Here is a 14,655-nt window from a genome sequence, read left to right on the forward strand (position 1 = left end):
TGACCTTCATCTACTGCAGTTTAAAAGTTAAAAAAATGCCTGGTTGATTTTTAATTAATTTAAGAATTTTTGGCTGGAAGCCTATTATAACGCGGGGCATGCTCAGTAAGGACCAACTGTCAGTGTTCCAAAAGCCTCACAGCTGCTGGGCTTGGCTAATAAGAGGGCCACACCCACACCAGACTTGATTTCACTTGAGACAGTCATGGCTTCCCTCAGAGAATCCTGGGAAGTGTAGTTTGTGAAGGGTGCTGAGAGGAGACTCCTATTCCCCTGAGAGAATGGTTAACAGCCACTCTGATTAAAGGTCTGTGAGAGAAACAGGGCGTCTCCTAGCAACTCTCAGCATCCTTCACTAACTACACTTCCCAGGATTCTTGGAGAGAAGCCATGATTGGCTTTGAGAGAAGCCATGATAAATTGTTTTAAATTGTTTTTAAAAGATGTGTTTTTAAATTTGTATATTTGTTTTTAATGTTTTTAGTTATTGTAAACCACCCAGAGAGCTTCGGCTATGGGGCGGTATATAAATACACTAAATAAATAGATAAATAAATAATGATTGTCCAAAGTGTAATAGAGGCCTGGTGTGGATGTGGCCAGGGACAGCTTTGTTTTAAATTTGGGTGGGAGGTAGGGTTGCCAGGTTCAGGGCCCGAGACTGATCCTGTATGTTTAGGAGAAGAGAAAGTCAGCCAAGTGCAAGTGTTCTTGCAACATTGTAATGGGAAAAACCACAAGGTAGAATTGTCCCTTTCACCTGCCCAACTTTGAAAGATACAGAAGACGTCTTGGTTGGCAGGCCCAGCCCAGTCAGTTTTACCTATCCTAATCATGATTGCATAGGAGTATATCCGATTCAACTCAATAATCATACAAATGATCAGACCTGCCTTTTCCCTCCTTCCCCTTTCCTTTCCCTGCCTCCTCCCCTCTTCCTTCTTCCACCTCCCCTGCCCATTCCAGCCCTCTGTCCCTCCCCCCCAGTCAGTTTTACCTATCCTAAGCATGATTGCACGGGAGTAAATCCCACTGAACTCAATAAACATGCAAACAACCACATCTGTCCTCCCCTCCCCCTCCTGCCTGCTCCCATCCCAGTCCTCCCCTCTGCCTTTCTGCTCAGAGGCACATGTTACCAAATTCTTCCAAGCTACACAGCAAGTGGATTGGACTGTGAAAGACCAACCCAAATTGTGTTTGCATTTTGACCAATTTGTAGGGCAGTACAATATCTCAGAGAGGAGTTCAGGTCTCCTGCTCCCCTGGTGCATTCACTATAGCTGCCCAATTTCCCTGCTTTTTAAAGTTTGGTAGAAATATCTGTGGGCTATAGGTACATTCTTAAACCGCAAGGTTTTTTGCCTATTAGTGAATATCAATATGTACAATACCCAGGTTCTGCTTCTCTCTTTCATCTAATCCAGGTAATGCAGTGAAATTTGAACAGGTGTCTAGAGCCAGTTATGGGCTTAGTGAGCACTAATAGACTGAAGCTGAATTCAGACACTGTTGAGGCACTGTGGGCGGACAGAGTGGACCACAGAGGTGGCATTCAGCTTGTACTGGATGAAATTGCACTCCTTAAAGATCAAGTTTGTAACTTGGAGATACTTCTAGATCCAGCTTTGCTGTTGGATTTCTATGTGACAGCTGTGGCTTGGAGTTCCTTTTTCCCATTCCAGATAGAATGCCAGCCATTCCTCCATCTGGAGTAAAATGACCTGACTATGCATGTACGCTTCTGTAACAATTCAGGCTCGATTAGCATGATGTGTTACTCACAGGGCTCCTCTTGAAAAGTATTCAGAAACTTTAACTGGTCCAGAATACAGCAGCTACATTGCTAACAGGGGTTCTCCATTATAAACATTACACTAGTTCTTAAATAGCTTCACAGGTCCCTGGTTTGTCTCCAGGAACAATTCATGGCCCTAGTGTTGACTTACAAAGCCTTAAAACAGCCAGAGACTAAGCGACCTGGAGGAATGTTTGCTCCCTTGATGAATGGTCATATCCAGCACTGCTGTATACAACACTGCAGAATAGGAAACCGAAGTCCAGTACACCAACAGAATCCTGCTGACACAGCATCAGATACAATCCTAAAGGCTTTCTCTGGGTAACGCTGCCTACAGAGATTAGGTGAGTGGCAACCAGGTAGAGAGTCTTCACTCAGCCTGTGGAACTCCCTCTCAGGGAGATCCACCTGATTCCATTTCTTGTTATCGTTTAGGTGCCAGGTAAAGTCCATCCTGTTTTGACAAGGATCTCTAATTTTGTTTAGCAGTTGTTTTAACTTTGTTTTCTTTCGTCTTTTGCTGTGGAGGTACAATGTATGAACTTGGCTCTGCTCTTTTATTAATCGTGTTTTAGTTGAGCTGCTTTTAATACAATGTATTTTTAATATTTTTAAAAAATGATGCTTCATTCCTTGTTTGCAGGTTTTAAAAAAGCCGTTAGAATTTTGTGCTATGGAGATACAATCCTTCCAAAAATCTGTCTAGCAAGGATTGAACCACACACTACTGATCTTTATAAAAATGTGGGGATTTTTCAGGCACCAGCCTGCCATGGGCCCCTGCCTCCCCCTGTATGTGCGTGCACATGCAGACACACACTGAAATACGGTCAGTTGTGCCACATCACGCATCACTTTGCTATCACCCAAAATGGCGGCAGGGGCATGTTGACACCCCTGCCACCATCTTGGGTGATGGCAGGCATACTGGGTGATGGCAGGCATACCCGCTGATGTGTGAGGTGGCACAATTGGGCATATTCAAGTGTGCATCAGCTGCACGTGCATGCAGGGGTGATGCCAGCTGGGAGAATGGAGCTCCAGTTCTGCAATCTGCACCACTGTCTGGTGGCAGCCCGCAACCAGATGCTGGCAGGGATAGCAGAGCAGGAGCTCTACCCTCCTATCCCCAGCTGCAGGGGCTCTCAGCCAGCACCTGACCTGGCCGCATGCTGGCACTGGGCCTGGGCTTTTTCCAAATGTTATACACCAACACTCCAATACATTTCACAGGACAAGTATAGCACTTACTTTGTATCATTCACTTCGGTTTTCAGCAGACTGGATTTTCCACCCCATCTGTTCAGAAAGTCTATCTCTTCTCCTAGAAGTTTACAGCGACTCACCACAAGAGAAATGTCATGCAGCATCTGGTTGGACAATCAGAGCAAGTATTCATGGTATTTTCATGACAAACTGAAGGGAAGATATATAAACTGTATCCCAGTTGTGAAGTTCATGCCAGAAGCACAACACACAAACTCGCAAGAAAAATAGTGGTTCATCAGCTTCCTCCAACCCCCACACACGCAAAAGACATGTTCTCTAGTTATTGTCTGAGTTCTGGTTACAAAGAAAAAAAGAGGAGACAACACACACCCATGGCTGAGGTGCATGAAGTGTTCATGAATATTCTGATTGCTCATGTGTTAGAACTGACAGCATGGAAAGTCTATGGACAGACCCGGCTGTGTACTGTTTGTAGGGAGATGCAGAGAAGCAATGGGCACCGATCAACTGTTAAGACTGAGAAGGGAGTACCCTGGCCTGCTCTCTGAAGTCTTAGGGAAAGGCTTTCTGGCTCAGTGACAGAGCAACTGCTCTGCATGCAATGATTTCTGGAACAATCCCTAGCATCTCTAGGTAGGGCTGGGATAAGACCCAGTCTGAACACCTGGAGAGCTGCTGCCTGTTAGTGTAGACCAGTGATTTTCAACCTTCTTCATCTCACGGCACACTGACAAGGCGCTAAAATTGTCAAGGCACACCATCAGTTTTTTAAGATTGTGTTTAAAGTTCAATAACTAAAATTTTAATCGTGTTATTTTTTTAAAAAATAAATCAGTGGGAAATCTGTGCTTGGTGATTTTTCATGATGTCCCTTGTCCGAGGGCGGATGGTTGACAAACATACCCTCAAGTCCTCCTCCAGTGTTTGAAGCCGCGACCTGTTCTTGCTCTTCATTGTGTTCATAGCAGAGAAACCAGCCTCACACAGATAAGATGTTGAGAAACGAAGAAGTGCTTTAATCGCCATCTTTGTGATGATGGGGTATTCCTCTCGGAGAGACAACAGAATGAGGCCATATCTGTTGATGAGTGTTTCAGTTTCAGTCCTCTATTATTTCTGATTTCCATCAGCTCATCTTCTTCTGCAACAGTTAATTCTGCTGACTTGCACACACTTAACACAAATGGATCTCTCACCCAGTCCAAGGAAGATACATCAAGTGACGGGAAATACTTTTCAATGTTTTTACTCAGGAGTGACAAACTTTGTAGAATTAAATTGACAAGATTTTTGTCCAGTCTGCAACTTTTTATCAGTTCAAACATTTCAACTTTGTTCTCTTTTTTGATTCTGGCTCCCCACAGTGTTAGTTTTGCCTTAAAGGAGATAACTTTGTCAGTACAAGTAAGAATATTTTCATTCTTTCCCTGCATACTCTTGTTAAGAGTGTTCAAAGCTTGGAAAATGTCAGCTAGGAATGCAACTTTATTGCGCCAGGTCTCATCACTAAGCAGGTCAGCCAGCTCAGACTCTTCTGACGCAAAAAAAATTAGAAGCTTTTCCCTCAGTTCACACTACCTCGAAAGCACCCGCCCTCGAGATCGCCATCTCACTTCCGTGTGCAGTAGAAGTTGTGTGTGAGCAGCTTCCATGGCAGAACACAGTACTGAAAACAACCTCAATTTTAATGGCCTACTCTTGATGTAGGTAACCATTCTGATCGTCTCAGCCAGTACTTTTTGGAGTTCAGGTAGTACTGATTTTGGAATGAGGGCCTCTCTGTGCAGGAAACAGTGTGTAAAAACAATGCCAGGGTTCTTTTGTTTGGCCAGTGCGACGAATCCTCTTAGGCTTCCCGACATAGAGGGAGCACTGTCTGTGCAGATGCTGATGCATGATTTCCATGACAAATCGTGAGAACTGAAATAGATGTTGACAACATCAAAGATGTCTTGGCCTCTTGTTGTTTCTGGAAGTGATTTGCAAAATAACAATTGTTCCATGATGTCTTCATTAAACACAAACCTGCCGAATGCTAGGAGTTGAGCTTTTCAAGTGATGTCAGTTGACTCATCCAACTGGATAGCAAAGAAATCGGCTTCTTTAATGTTAGCTATCACTTGTGACTCAATGTCTTGAGACATGTCCTGTATACGCCAACTAATAGTGTTATCTGACACAGGGATTTTCAAGATCTCTTTTTCATATGTTTCGCCAAATATAATATTTACAATTTTACAGTATGCTGGTAAAACCTGGGGAATCTCCCACTCTTTGGCTGCGTGTCTGAGTGGCTTCCTTGTGCTGCCGCCCGCTCATCAGCTGTGTGCGATCTAATTTTAGGCGGGAGGTTTGAATCCCTGAAGAGCAGGGGATTCAAACCTCCCGCCTAAAATTAGATCACACACAGCTGATGGGCAGATGGCAGCACAAGGAAGCCACTCAGGCACGCAGCCGAAGAGTCTCTTTCCCCATCCCCACGAACAACTGACTGACTGACTGGCCAACAAAGTTCTCGAGGATGGTGCTCTTGCCTGCGCTCTGACTGCCCACCACGTTCTTGCATGAGCAAACTCCCGCAGCACACCTGTGGACCATTCGCGGCACACCAATGTGTTGCGGCAAACCAATGTGCTGCGGCACAGCGGTTGAAAATCGCTGGCATAGACAATACTGAGATAGATGGACCAGTGATCTGACTCAGAATAAGGCAGTTTCCTTTGTGCAGATTATCATTTTATTTGTAAAAGGAGAGAAAGTGAAATCTGGAATTCATTCCTGATGCCTTTTCCACACACCCCAGCACTTTACTGTTGCAAAGAGGAATGTTTCTAGGCAACTGAAGTGAGGGATTCAGTCGCATTTGTAGCCCAAACACATTCCATTCTCTTTTGAAAGGAAAGATGAAGGGTAGTGGATGCGTAAGTCCTACATTTCTTGAGATGGAACGGCAAGAAATATAAGCCTCTCTTTTACATCATCTTCATAGAAAGAAGGCAAGTGGGTGCAAATCTCCTGTCCTCCTTTGGACATAGTGTGATGTGAACTAAACCACTGACTTCTACCTCTTCTATAATTTTCTCATTTATATATATTTTTAAGTCACACCCAAGATCAGCATTTTAGAAACTACTTTTCCATCCAAGAAAAAGGGACCTCAAATACAGAAAAACAATAAAGCAAATTACAACATAAATGCATTGTGTCAAATGTCACTACATGAGGTTTTGAAGTTGCTCCAGAAATGTATATATTTTGATGTAGATCTGATCTTCCCTCTCTGTTCTTCAAGCTCCAAAAAAATAAAAACAGCAGATAACAAATTATAATTTTTAAAAAAATGTTATGCTTCTCCTGGAAATAAGAGTTTCCTGTTAAGTTACCTGATAAAGATGATACACTGTTGAGCATTTCTCCTGCCATGAACTCTGACTGTTAATGAACTGGAAGATCAGCCTATGCACTAGTTTTGAAGATGGTGAAGCTTTTGCTTCTGTAAGAACAACAAAGCAACAACAAACTCTGGAAAATTAAGTTATATTCAAGTCATTTCATTTTAGTCTATAAAATTCTAACAAGCTGGCCAGCTTAAAAAATACAGGCCTCACTTAGGTGATAAATGTGTTTTTGAGCTGTGCTACTTTCACTGGCTGGGTGGGGGGTGGCTCATGCAACTGAATGCAACTCCCTACAAAAAAAAATATCCCTGCTTGAATAAAATGAGATGCAATGAAGAAGAGTTCTAGCCTTCCTGACATGCTAGTTTTCTATATGCAAGAATATATAATTTGTATGGAGGAACATGCAATCACATGAGCCCCTCCATGAGAACTAGGCCACATAAGCAAAACTGATTGAAGTGAAGAGGCAAGCGCTAGTCAGAGTTCAGCTATGTAGGCCAAATTTACTTATCTAATTAAAAGCATTTATAAACTGCTTAATATTGTAAATTTATAAGCTACTTTTCCAAAGCTGTACTAATAGTGCTTTCATTTCAGAGTACTAATAGAGCCAAGTGTCTAGACGGATAGTTCTATTACCTGCCTCAGGTTTTTCCCAGTGCTTTCTTGACTACTTTCCCCTACATGCACAGCCAAGCACAGTCCTAACAAGCTTCCCCGAGCTTAACTAGTGGTTAGGAGGAAGGAAAAAAAGTGAGAAACCTCTGAAAATAATGCCTTAGGAACTCGAAGAGCCACAAAGAGTCAATAAACTGAAAGAAGTCGCATCTCCCAGGGGAACAAGAAAGATTCATCTAGAAAGTTCTGCCTGCTGAAGCGGATGGAGGAATCACCCATTTTAGGATGTTCTCCACTGAGTGAGAATTATCCATTCTGTTTGGCTCATGCATGATTTTGAATGTATTTGATATTAAGCTTGCTGTAATTCCTTTGCTTTAAAAGTTGTTTGCCCCACATTGGGATTTCACGCCTGACTGAATCTCCATGAAAAACATATATGTAAAAGGCTCTTTAACACTAGACTTCTTTTATGTTTTCTAGAAGTTTATCAATACAAATCACACAGGCCTAGAACAAGTGGGTGGCCAGGTCAGGCACTGGCTGAGTGCCCCTGCGACTGAGAGGGGCTCTTCAGCTGGGACTGGGAGGGTGGAGCTCCTGCTCCAAGCCAGAATCACTCCCTGAGACCCAATGCTGGCCTGGATCATGGTGCAGCCTTAAATAGGCCCAGCTGTGTGACCTCCCATGTTGCCACATCAGTGCTCTGAGTGCGTGCCCATACCTGCCATCACCCAAGATGGTGGCAGAGCCATGTTGATGCATGATGGCAAGCGTGTGCACATAGCACACTAGCGTTCTGATGCAGCAATGCAGAAAGTCACGTGGCTGGGCCTATTTAAGCCCACAGCAGCTTCATGGGAGGTGGTTGAGGACCAACTGCAGTCTGGTTCTGGAAGCTGGAAAACGCTGGTCTCCTTTAAAAAAAATATCCCAAAAGCAAAATGCTTCAAAGCCTTACCATCCAACAGCGATTCAAAGTTCACATTAACAATCTTCCTGCAGAATTTGTTGCTGGAAATAGAATCATCTATGAGAAAGCAAGCACACCATGAATATTATTATTTATTATTTTGATTTATATCCTGTCCTTCCTCCCAGTAGGATATTTCAGAATGAGATATAGTTATCACTGAGGTGGTCAATCTATGTCTGGTATCTCTCTCTTCAGATAGCAGATAACAGGATTCATGTGACCAAATTAGTTTCCACACACATTAAAAAAAATCTCCACGCAGAAAACCTGCATGTCAGGGTTTAGCCTTCCTCCTGACATGCAAGATTCACTGTATGGAGAAATTAATTTCTTTTTTTTTTCTGGTATAGTAGAACATTCAGTCTTGCAAGCCCCTATCTGCTGCTTACAGAACTACTATACCCAAGTACACAACAATTCTGCACAGACTTTCATGCAGTGATCCACCCTTCATTTTCCACTGATCTGCTTGATGAACTTATCTTGCTGAGGAACTGAAAAGTTTGAATCAACCTTAACAAAAAACACAGTGCTCAAAAGAGAGCTAGGGTGGGGGGGTCGTGACTTGGCCTAGAGCTGAATGGAAGCAAGATAGATTAGCTCCAACAGTTATGGGACGATAAAGGCGATAAAAGGCAGTAGAATTGAGCGATCGAATCTTTAAAAGTAAGTCACATATAGAGAATGCTACAGAGCACGCTTTGGCAGCATTAAAAAATTCCAAAGCTGAGCGCGAGTGGGGAAAATACTGCATTTTTGCCTTCCTCACCAGACACGGATGGGGACAACATGGCAGAAGGCAGCACTAAAACACAGAAAGGCACGAAACTGACAAGCCTTTTGACTTGTAACGATGTCGAGCAAATCAGCAAACTCAGACAGACTTTAATGGCGGGTTGGGGGGCAGCTCTGCAACCATTAGAGAATAAAATAGAAGCTATGTCCGCTCAGATTTTTGGACATTGCTAAAACAGCAAGTGAGGTAATGCAAATGGGCCTCGACAATCATACTGAGCTCCAACTTGTAAAAATGGCGACGACTGACAATGAGCTCCATCAGGAAGAACAGGAAAATAGGGAGCGTAGAAAGAATTTTCGGGTATGTGGGATCCCAAAAAAGAGGGTGGATGTGCCTAGCTTCTTAGTAAAATGGATTGACTCAATTGACTTGGGAATAACTATTTAAGGCCTTACGGAATTTAAAGGAAGTTAAATACGGAGCAACTCCCATAGAAGTATTCCAGGACATTTGCCCAGAAACCCTAAAAAGACGTTGTGATTTCTGCCCATACACAGCAGCTCTGAGAGAGGCAGGAATCTTTTATAGATGGGGGTTCCCCTTTAAATTGATCATCCAGTACAAAGTAAAGTTTTTATTGGCCTCAGACGACACCCAAGCCGAGCGCCTGCTCACGGAGCTAAAAGTAGCTATACCTGAAATGGTTAATCCAAGGGTGGGAAGTGAGGACAACAGAGATAACAGCTTTACATGGCAGGTTCAAAGGAAACGAGGAGGGAAAAAATAATAACTGATAGCCCCATCTATATACAGCGGCCTTTACTGATACATTTTATTTCCAGCATAGGCAAGAAAGACTATTGCACCTATATTATAAAGCTGCGTTCATGTGACAGTTTATAACCATAGATACCAACTGCCCCATAGTTGGGAGAAATTTGAGTTTTTTCATTTTAAAATAAATAAATAAAAGTAAACATGCAACCCCCATCATTTTGGAAGAGGCCTAGAGATGTGGGTCGAGTCCCCAACCGGGCCCAAGATACCTGCTCAGAAGGCAGGTATCATCTTGCTAGGTATAGCAAGTTTATTTCGGAACCGAGTTTAGCGGTTCTTCGGTTCATCTTTGTTTTTGATGCAGTGTGGAGAGATGCAGCATTTTTGTTACTCTGAATGAAAGCGCTCACCAGATGCAGGAATTATGATTTTTAGGCAAGAATCTCTGGATGTGCGAGTCTTGTCGCTTAATGTCAAAGGCCTTGGAAATGTAGTGAAAAGGGCCCGAATAGAAGCACTGCTCAAACGAAAACGACCAGACATAGTGCTATTGCAAGAAACTCATCAACATCACAAGCCCAAAGCCAAATTGCTGAAGAGCCCCTGGATAAGTGACCAGTATTATGCTCCAGGCACTTCCAAGACACGGGGCGTAGCTATACTGTTGGCCAAGATGTGCCCTTTTTTGGCATCCGACACTGGCAGACCCACAAGGGTGCTATATATTTGTCAGAGGCTCGCTCGGTCCACTTCAACTAACGTTAGGCTCCATTTATGGTCCCAATGCAGGACAAGAACGGTTTATAAAAGACACGTCTCATTTGCAATATTTTAGTCAAGAAGCAATCATCCTGGGAGGTGATATGAATGCATGCTTAGATGAAACCATCGATAGGAGCACTTCCATAGCGGAATCTACAAAACAAGGATCAAGACTAAAAACTCTTTTCAACAATTATGGCCTGATAGATGGCCTCCGCTAGCTCAGTCAGAGAAGCTGCTGGGCAGCAGGATGGATGGTACATCAGCAGCAACCCTAGTTTACTGTCTCCTCGGCCTGACACCAGGTGCACGCCCTCACAGCCAGCTCCAAGACAGAGTGGTTTCCTGGTGACAGAGATGGAAGTTCTGTAGACCACAGCAACTCCTCCCCGCTGACCCTGCAGCCTGTCCTGGTGTTGCACTGAGTATCCAGGTGGGCAAAGCTGGGTCAGATCAACTCCTCCCAGCTCACCCACCCAGGTCTTGGGAATGCACACCAGATCGGCATCTTCATGTAGAATTTTATTTGTGGTTTTATGCCGGTTTTGTAATACATGTGTATTAAATTTTTGTTCCACTTCATTTTGTGCCTTATATGTGCACCTTAACTGATCTTGCTGAGGACAAGAGTGGGTGTTGCTAGGATAAGAGCACCTAGCTATCCCTGGCCATATCTATGAGCTCTTACTCTCTGCTCTACCCCTTCAAAACCCTGAAACAACGAAGCACGTTTTCTGCTCAGTGACAGGGCAAGGAGTTACCAACCCAAATTTGCAGCAGTGAATGTGATCACAATGTCAGAAGATGATTCGGGCCATCTGCAACCAACAGATTGGATTTCAAATCTAAATCCGAAGGATTTCAGGACAAGGAGGACAACTGGCAAAGAAGACATCAGAGTCTGCTATAACTAGGCCTTATCCTGCTCCACAGGGTCTACCACCACCAACTGTGGGAAATAACCTGATTATTTGTTATATTTTAAAACTATTATTGCAATTTTATTAATGTATCTTTATGTTACTTGGAAACTGCCTTGGAAGGATTTGTTTCCTGAAAGACAAGGTATACATAACTGTAATAAATAAATACCTGTAATCTAGATAGCCCAGGGACAAGTTTGCCACCTTAGAGAGCTAGGTCCATGCCACTTAATAAAATTGAAGACTAAATATGTTTTCAGTCTGAATCAGTGCCATGCAATTTTTACAGATCTAATGCTCTGATCAAAAAGCTCTTTGTTCCCATTTATAAGTTTTGTCTTGTAATCAGCTTTAACTGTTAGATGTGACAGTACTTTTATGGCTTTAAAAAAATTATGATGAGGGTTCTCTTGGGACTTTTTGGCAGGAGAAAAATATCAACACTGAAATAAATATACATTAAAAACACAACCAGCATAGTGGTGCCTTTACATGCCTCGCTTGCTGTGTATACCAGACAGAATTGTTGCCATTTTTGCAACTTACCTACAGGACACCCAAACCTGAGAGTGAGCTCAATAGTATCATAAAGAAAGGTGAAAACTGCCTGAAGATCATTCCATTCTTTCATTACCCACTCAGAGAAGCTACAAAAAGAAAAAAAGTTACATTAAGTAAAATGAATTCACTAAAAGACATTGGGAAAGATACAATCTGTACATATATTGGTACTGGCTAACAATACTATCTCCATTTTTAAAAATGGGGTTCAATACTGCTTTCTCCAGAATACTTGTCCTCTTTGCAAGTTGAAGAACTTCCCTCACACTGTAAGATTCTATAGACTGCACTGTATTAAGTGACCAAGAAATCAAGCCAATCAATAAATGATATTCTTCCCCACTTCCTGTCATGCTGCCTTTTCCCAAAACAAGCAACAAAACAGGGGAAGAGGGGAAGGAGAGGGAATTATGTGATAACATACACCTAAATATTAACCACATGATAAAAGTCATTATTGGTATTACAACATTTTAATATACATGTATAATTATTTCATTTATAAATACTTTTCCATGAGGCATCCCAAACAGATGTAAAATATAATAAAAACATATATAAAACAATTACATATATTTTAAAAAGTTAAAACCATTGGATATATAAAAACAATTTTTTAAAAAACCCAAATTTATATATATGTAGAAATAGCTTAAAAAACAACAACATCACATTCATTAAATCAATTCAAATCCAATAAAGACACCAACTGGCATTAAGATCGCCCTTTAGAAGACTTGTTGAAAGAGGAATGTCTTTAGCAGGCACCAAAAAGACAATTAAGGTTTTCACTCATTCCTCTCCTCCCTGCTGTCCCCTCCCATGCTGTTCCAATAGGCCCCACTAACTCTTTGCATCAGATTTTGAGGGGTGCAGTAAAAAACACTAGCACAACAAATCCAACCCTAACACTTTCTGTGCTAACATTACATTTCATATCACCCATTATATAAAGGATTGAGAGAATCCTAAAGAGTTAAGCCCCAGCTGATAGTTGAGCCATCAGCCTCAAGTAACACATCATTGGCTGGCAGCAGTAGCTGGGAGGAACCAGCCACACATATAAAGTCAGAGCACCCTAGCGAGGGAGCCTGCTCCACGAGCTAGAGGGAGCCCCTGCTGGCGAAGCGTCAAGGCGGGTTAAGCAGCAGAGCAAGTTCGGCAGCAGGGCGAGGAGGCCAGGGCCCCCCACTCTGCCCGTCTGTTCCCTGACCTCAACTAAACTGCAGTCTCCAACCCATTGACGTAATAAACCTTAAACAAAACTATGCAGGTAAGAAACCAGCAGGGGTTTGGGGGCTTTCCTGTGTTTTGCACCGCCTGCAGCATGTACGACTATCTGCCTGTTGGACAGAAGTCTTGGGTGTGCTCTCGGTGCAATGAGCTCCTGGCTCTCCGGGAACGACTTCACTTCCTTGAGGCCAAGGTGGCGGACCTGGAAAAGCTGAGAGAGGCAGAGAGGTATGTGGAGGAGGCCTTCAGGTACATTATAGCTGTGTCCCACTCCAAGGATGATAGCTCTCCTGCTATCATGGAGAACGATGGTCTCGGGGAAGGAGAGCATCCAGCTGAGGAAGAGGGAAACGATCCCTTAGAAGAGACCCATTCCTTAGGGGATGAGCAGCTATCCTCTCGTGCTGAGGATATATCTCCAGGGGGTGGAGGGATCCTTGTAGTGGGTGATTTGATCATTAGGAACATAGACAGTGGGGTGTGTGATGGGCGTGTAGACCGCAAGGTGTTTTGCCTGCCTGGTGCGAAGGTTGCAGATATCACCCGTCGTTTAGATAGTTTGGTAGACAGTGATGGGGAGGAGTCAGTGGTCGTGGTGCACGTTGGCACCAACGACATGGGGAAATGCAGCCGTGAGGTCCTGGAAGCAAAATTTAGGTTGCTAGGTAGGATGCTGAAAGCCAGGACCTCCAAGGTGGCTTTCTCTGAAATGCTACCGGTTCCACGCGCAGGACCAGCCAGACAGGCCCAGCTTTGCAGTCTCAATGCGTGGATGAGACGATGGTGTCGGGTGAAAGGGTTTGGATTTGTTAGGCACTGTACAAAAGGGACGGGCTCCACTTGAACCAGAATGGAACCAGACTGCTGGCACTTAAAATTAAAAAGGTAGCAGAGCAGCTTTTAAACTGACTGAGGGGGGAAACCCGACAGGAGCTGAGGAAGGTCCGGTTCGGAATAAACCTCCCCCTGGGATAAAAACCAAAGAAATGATGAAATTTTAAAAGGGTAGGCCTAGAAGTAGGCATTGTGAGAGCAGGGGCACAGGATATAAATTCAGAAGGGCAAAATTACCACAGGCCAAACCACAAGTGCCAAAGACACTTGAAGAGAGACACTGCTTACAAGTGCCTGTATGCTAATGCTAGGAGCCTCCGAACCAAGATGGGAGAACTGGAGTGCTTGGTCTTAGAGGAGAGCATTGATATAGTGAGCATAACGGAGACCTGGTGGAATGGAGAAAACCAGTGGGATACGGTTATCCCTGGATATAAACTATATCGGAAGGACAGGGAAGGACGTATTGGTGGCGGAGTCGCTCTATACATGAAAGAAGGCATTGAATCCAGCAAGCTGGAAACCCCAAAAGAGGCAGACTCCTCCACAGAATCGTTGTGGGTGGTGATACCATGACCCAGGAGGGACTTAATACTGGGAACGATCTATCGTCCCCCTGATCAAAATGCTCAGGGAGACCTTGAGATGAGATATGAAATTGAGGAAGCATCCAAACTAGGAAATGTGGTAGTAATGGGTGACTTCAACTACCCGGACATAGACTGGCCGCATATGTGTTCCAGTCATGACAAAGAAGCAAAGTTTCTAGATATTCTAAATGACTATTCCCTAGACCAGTT

The 14,655-nt window shown here is 43.4% G+C and overlaps 1 protein-coding gene across 3 annotated transcripts in view; it reads right to left on the reverse strand.

The window, feature by feature from the left end:
- KNL1 (kinetochore scaffold 1) overlaps positions 1 to 14,655 on the reverse strand; it is a 67,526-nt gene that overhangs the window by 1,362 nt on the left and 51,509 nt on the right. For all 3 annotated transcript variants that reach the window (XM_061611430.1, XM_061611429.1, XM_061611431.1), the window contains exons 21-24: positions 11,774 to 11,874; positions 8,012 to 8,080; positions 6,415 to 6,524; positions 3,053 to 3,171 (exon numbers count right to left, since the gene is read on the reverse strand). In XM_061611430.1, coding sequence (XP_061467414.1) covers positions 3,053 to 3,171; positions 6,415 to 6,524; positions 8,012 to 8,080; positions 11,774 to 11,874 — 399 coding nt within the window. The remainder of the gene's footprint in view (positions 1 to 3,052; positions 3,172 to 6,414; positions 6,525 to 8,011; positions 8,081 to 11,773; positions 11,875 to 14,655) is intronic.

The sequence above is a fragment of the Rhineura floridana genome, chromosome 2 (genome assembly GCF_030035675.1).
Source record: "Rhineura floridana isolate rRhiFlo1 chromosome 2, rRhiFlo1.hap2, whole genome shotgun sequence".
Lineage (NCBI taxonomy): Eukaryota > Metazoa > Chordata > Lepidosauria > Squamata > Rhineuridae > Rhineura > Rhineura floridana.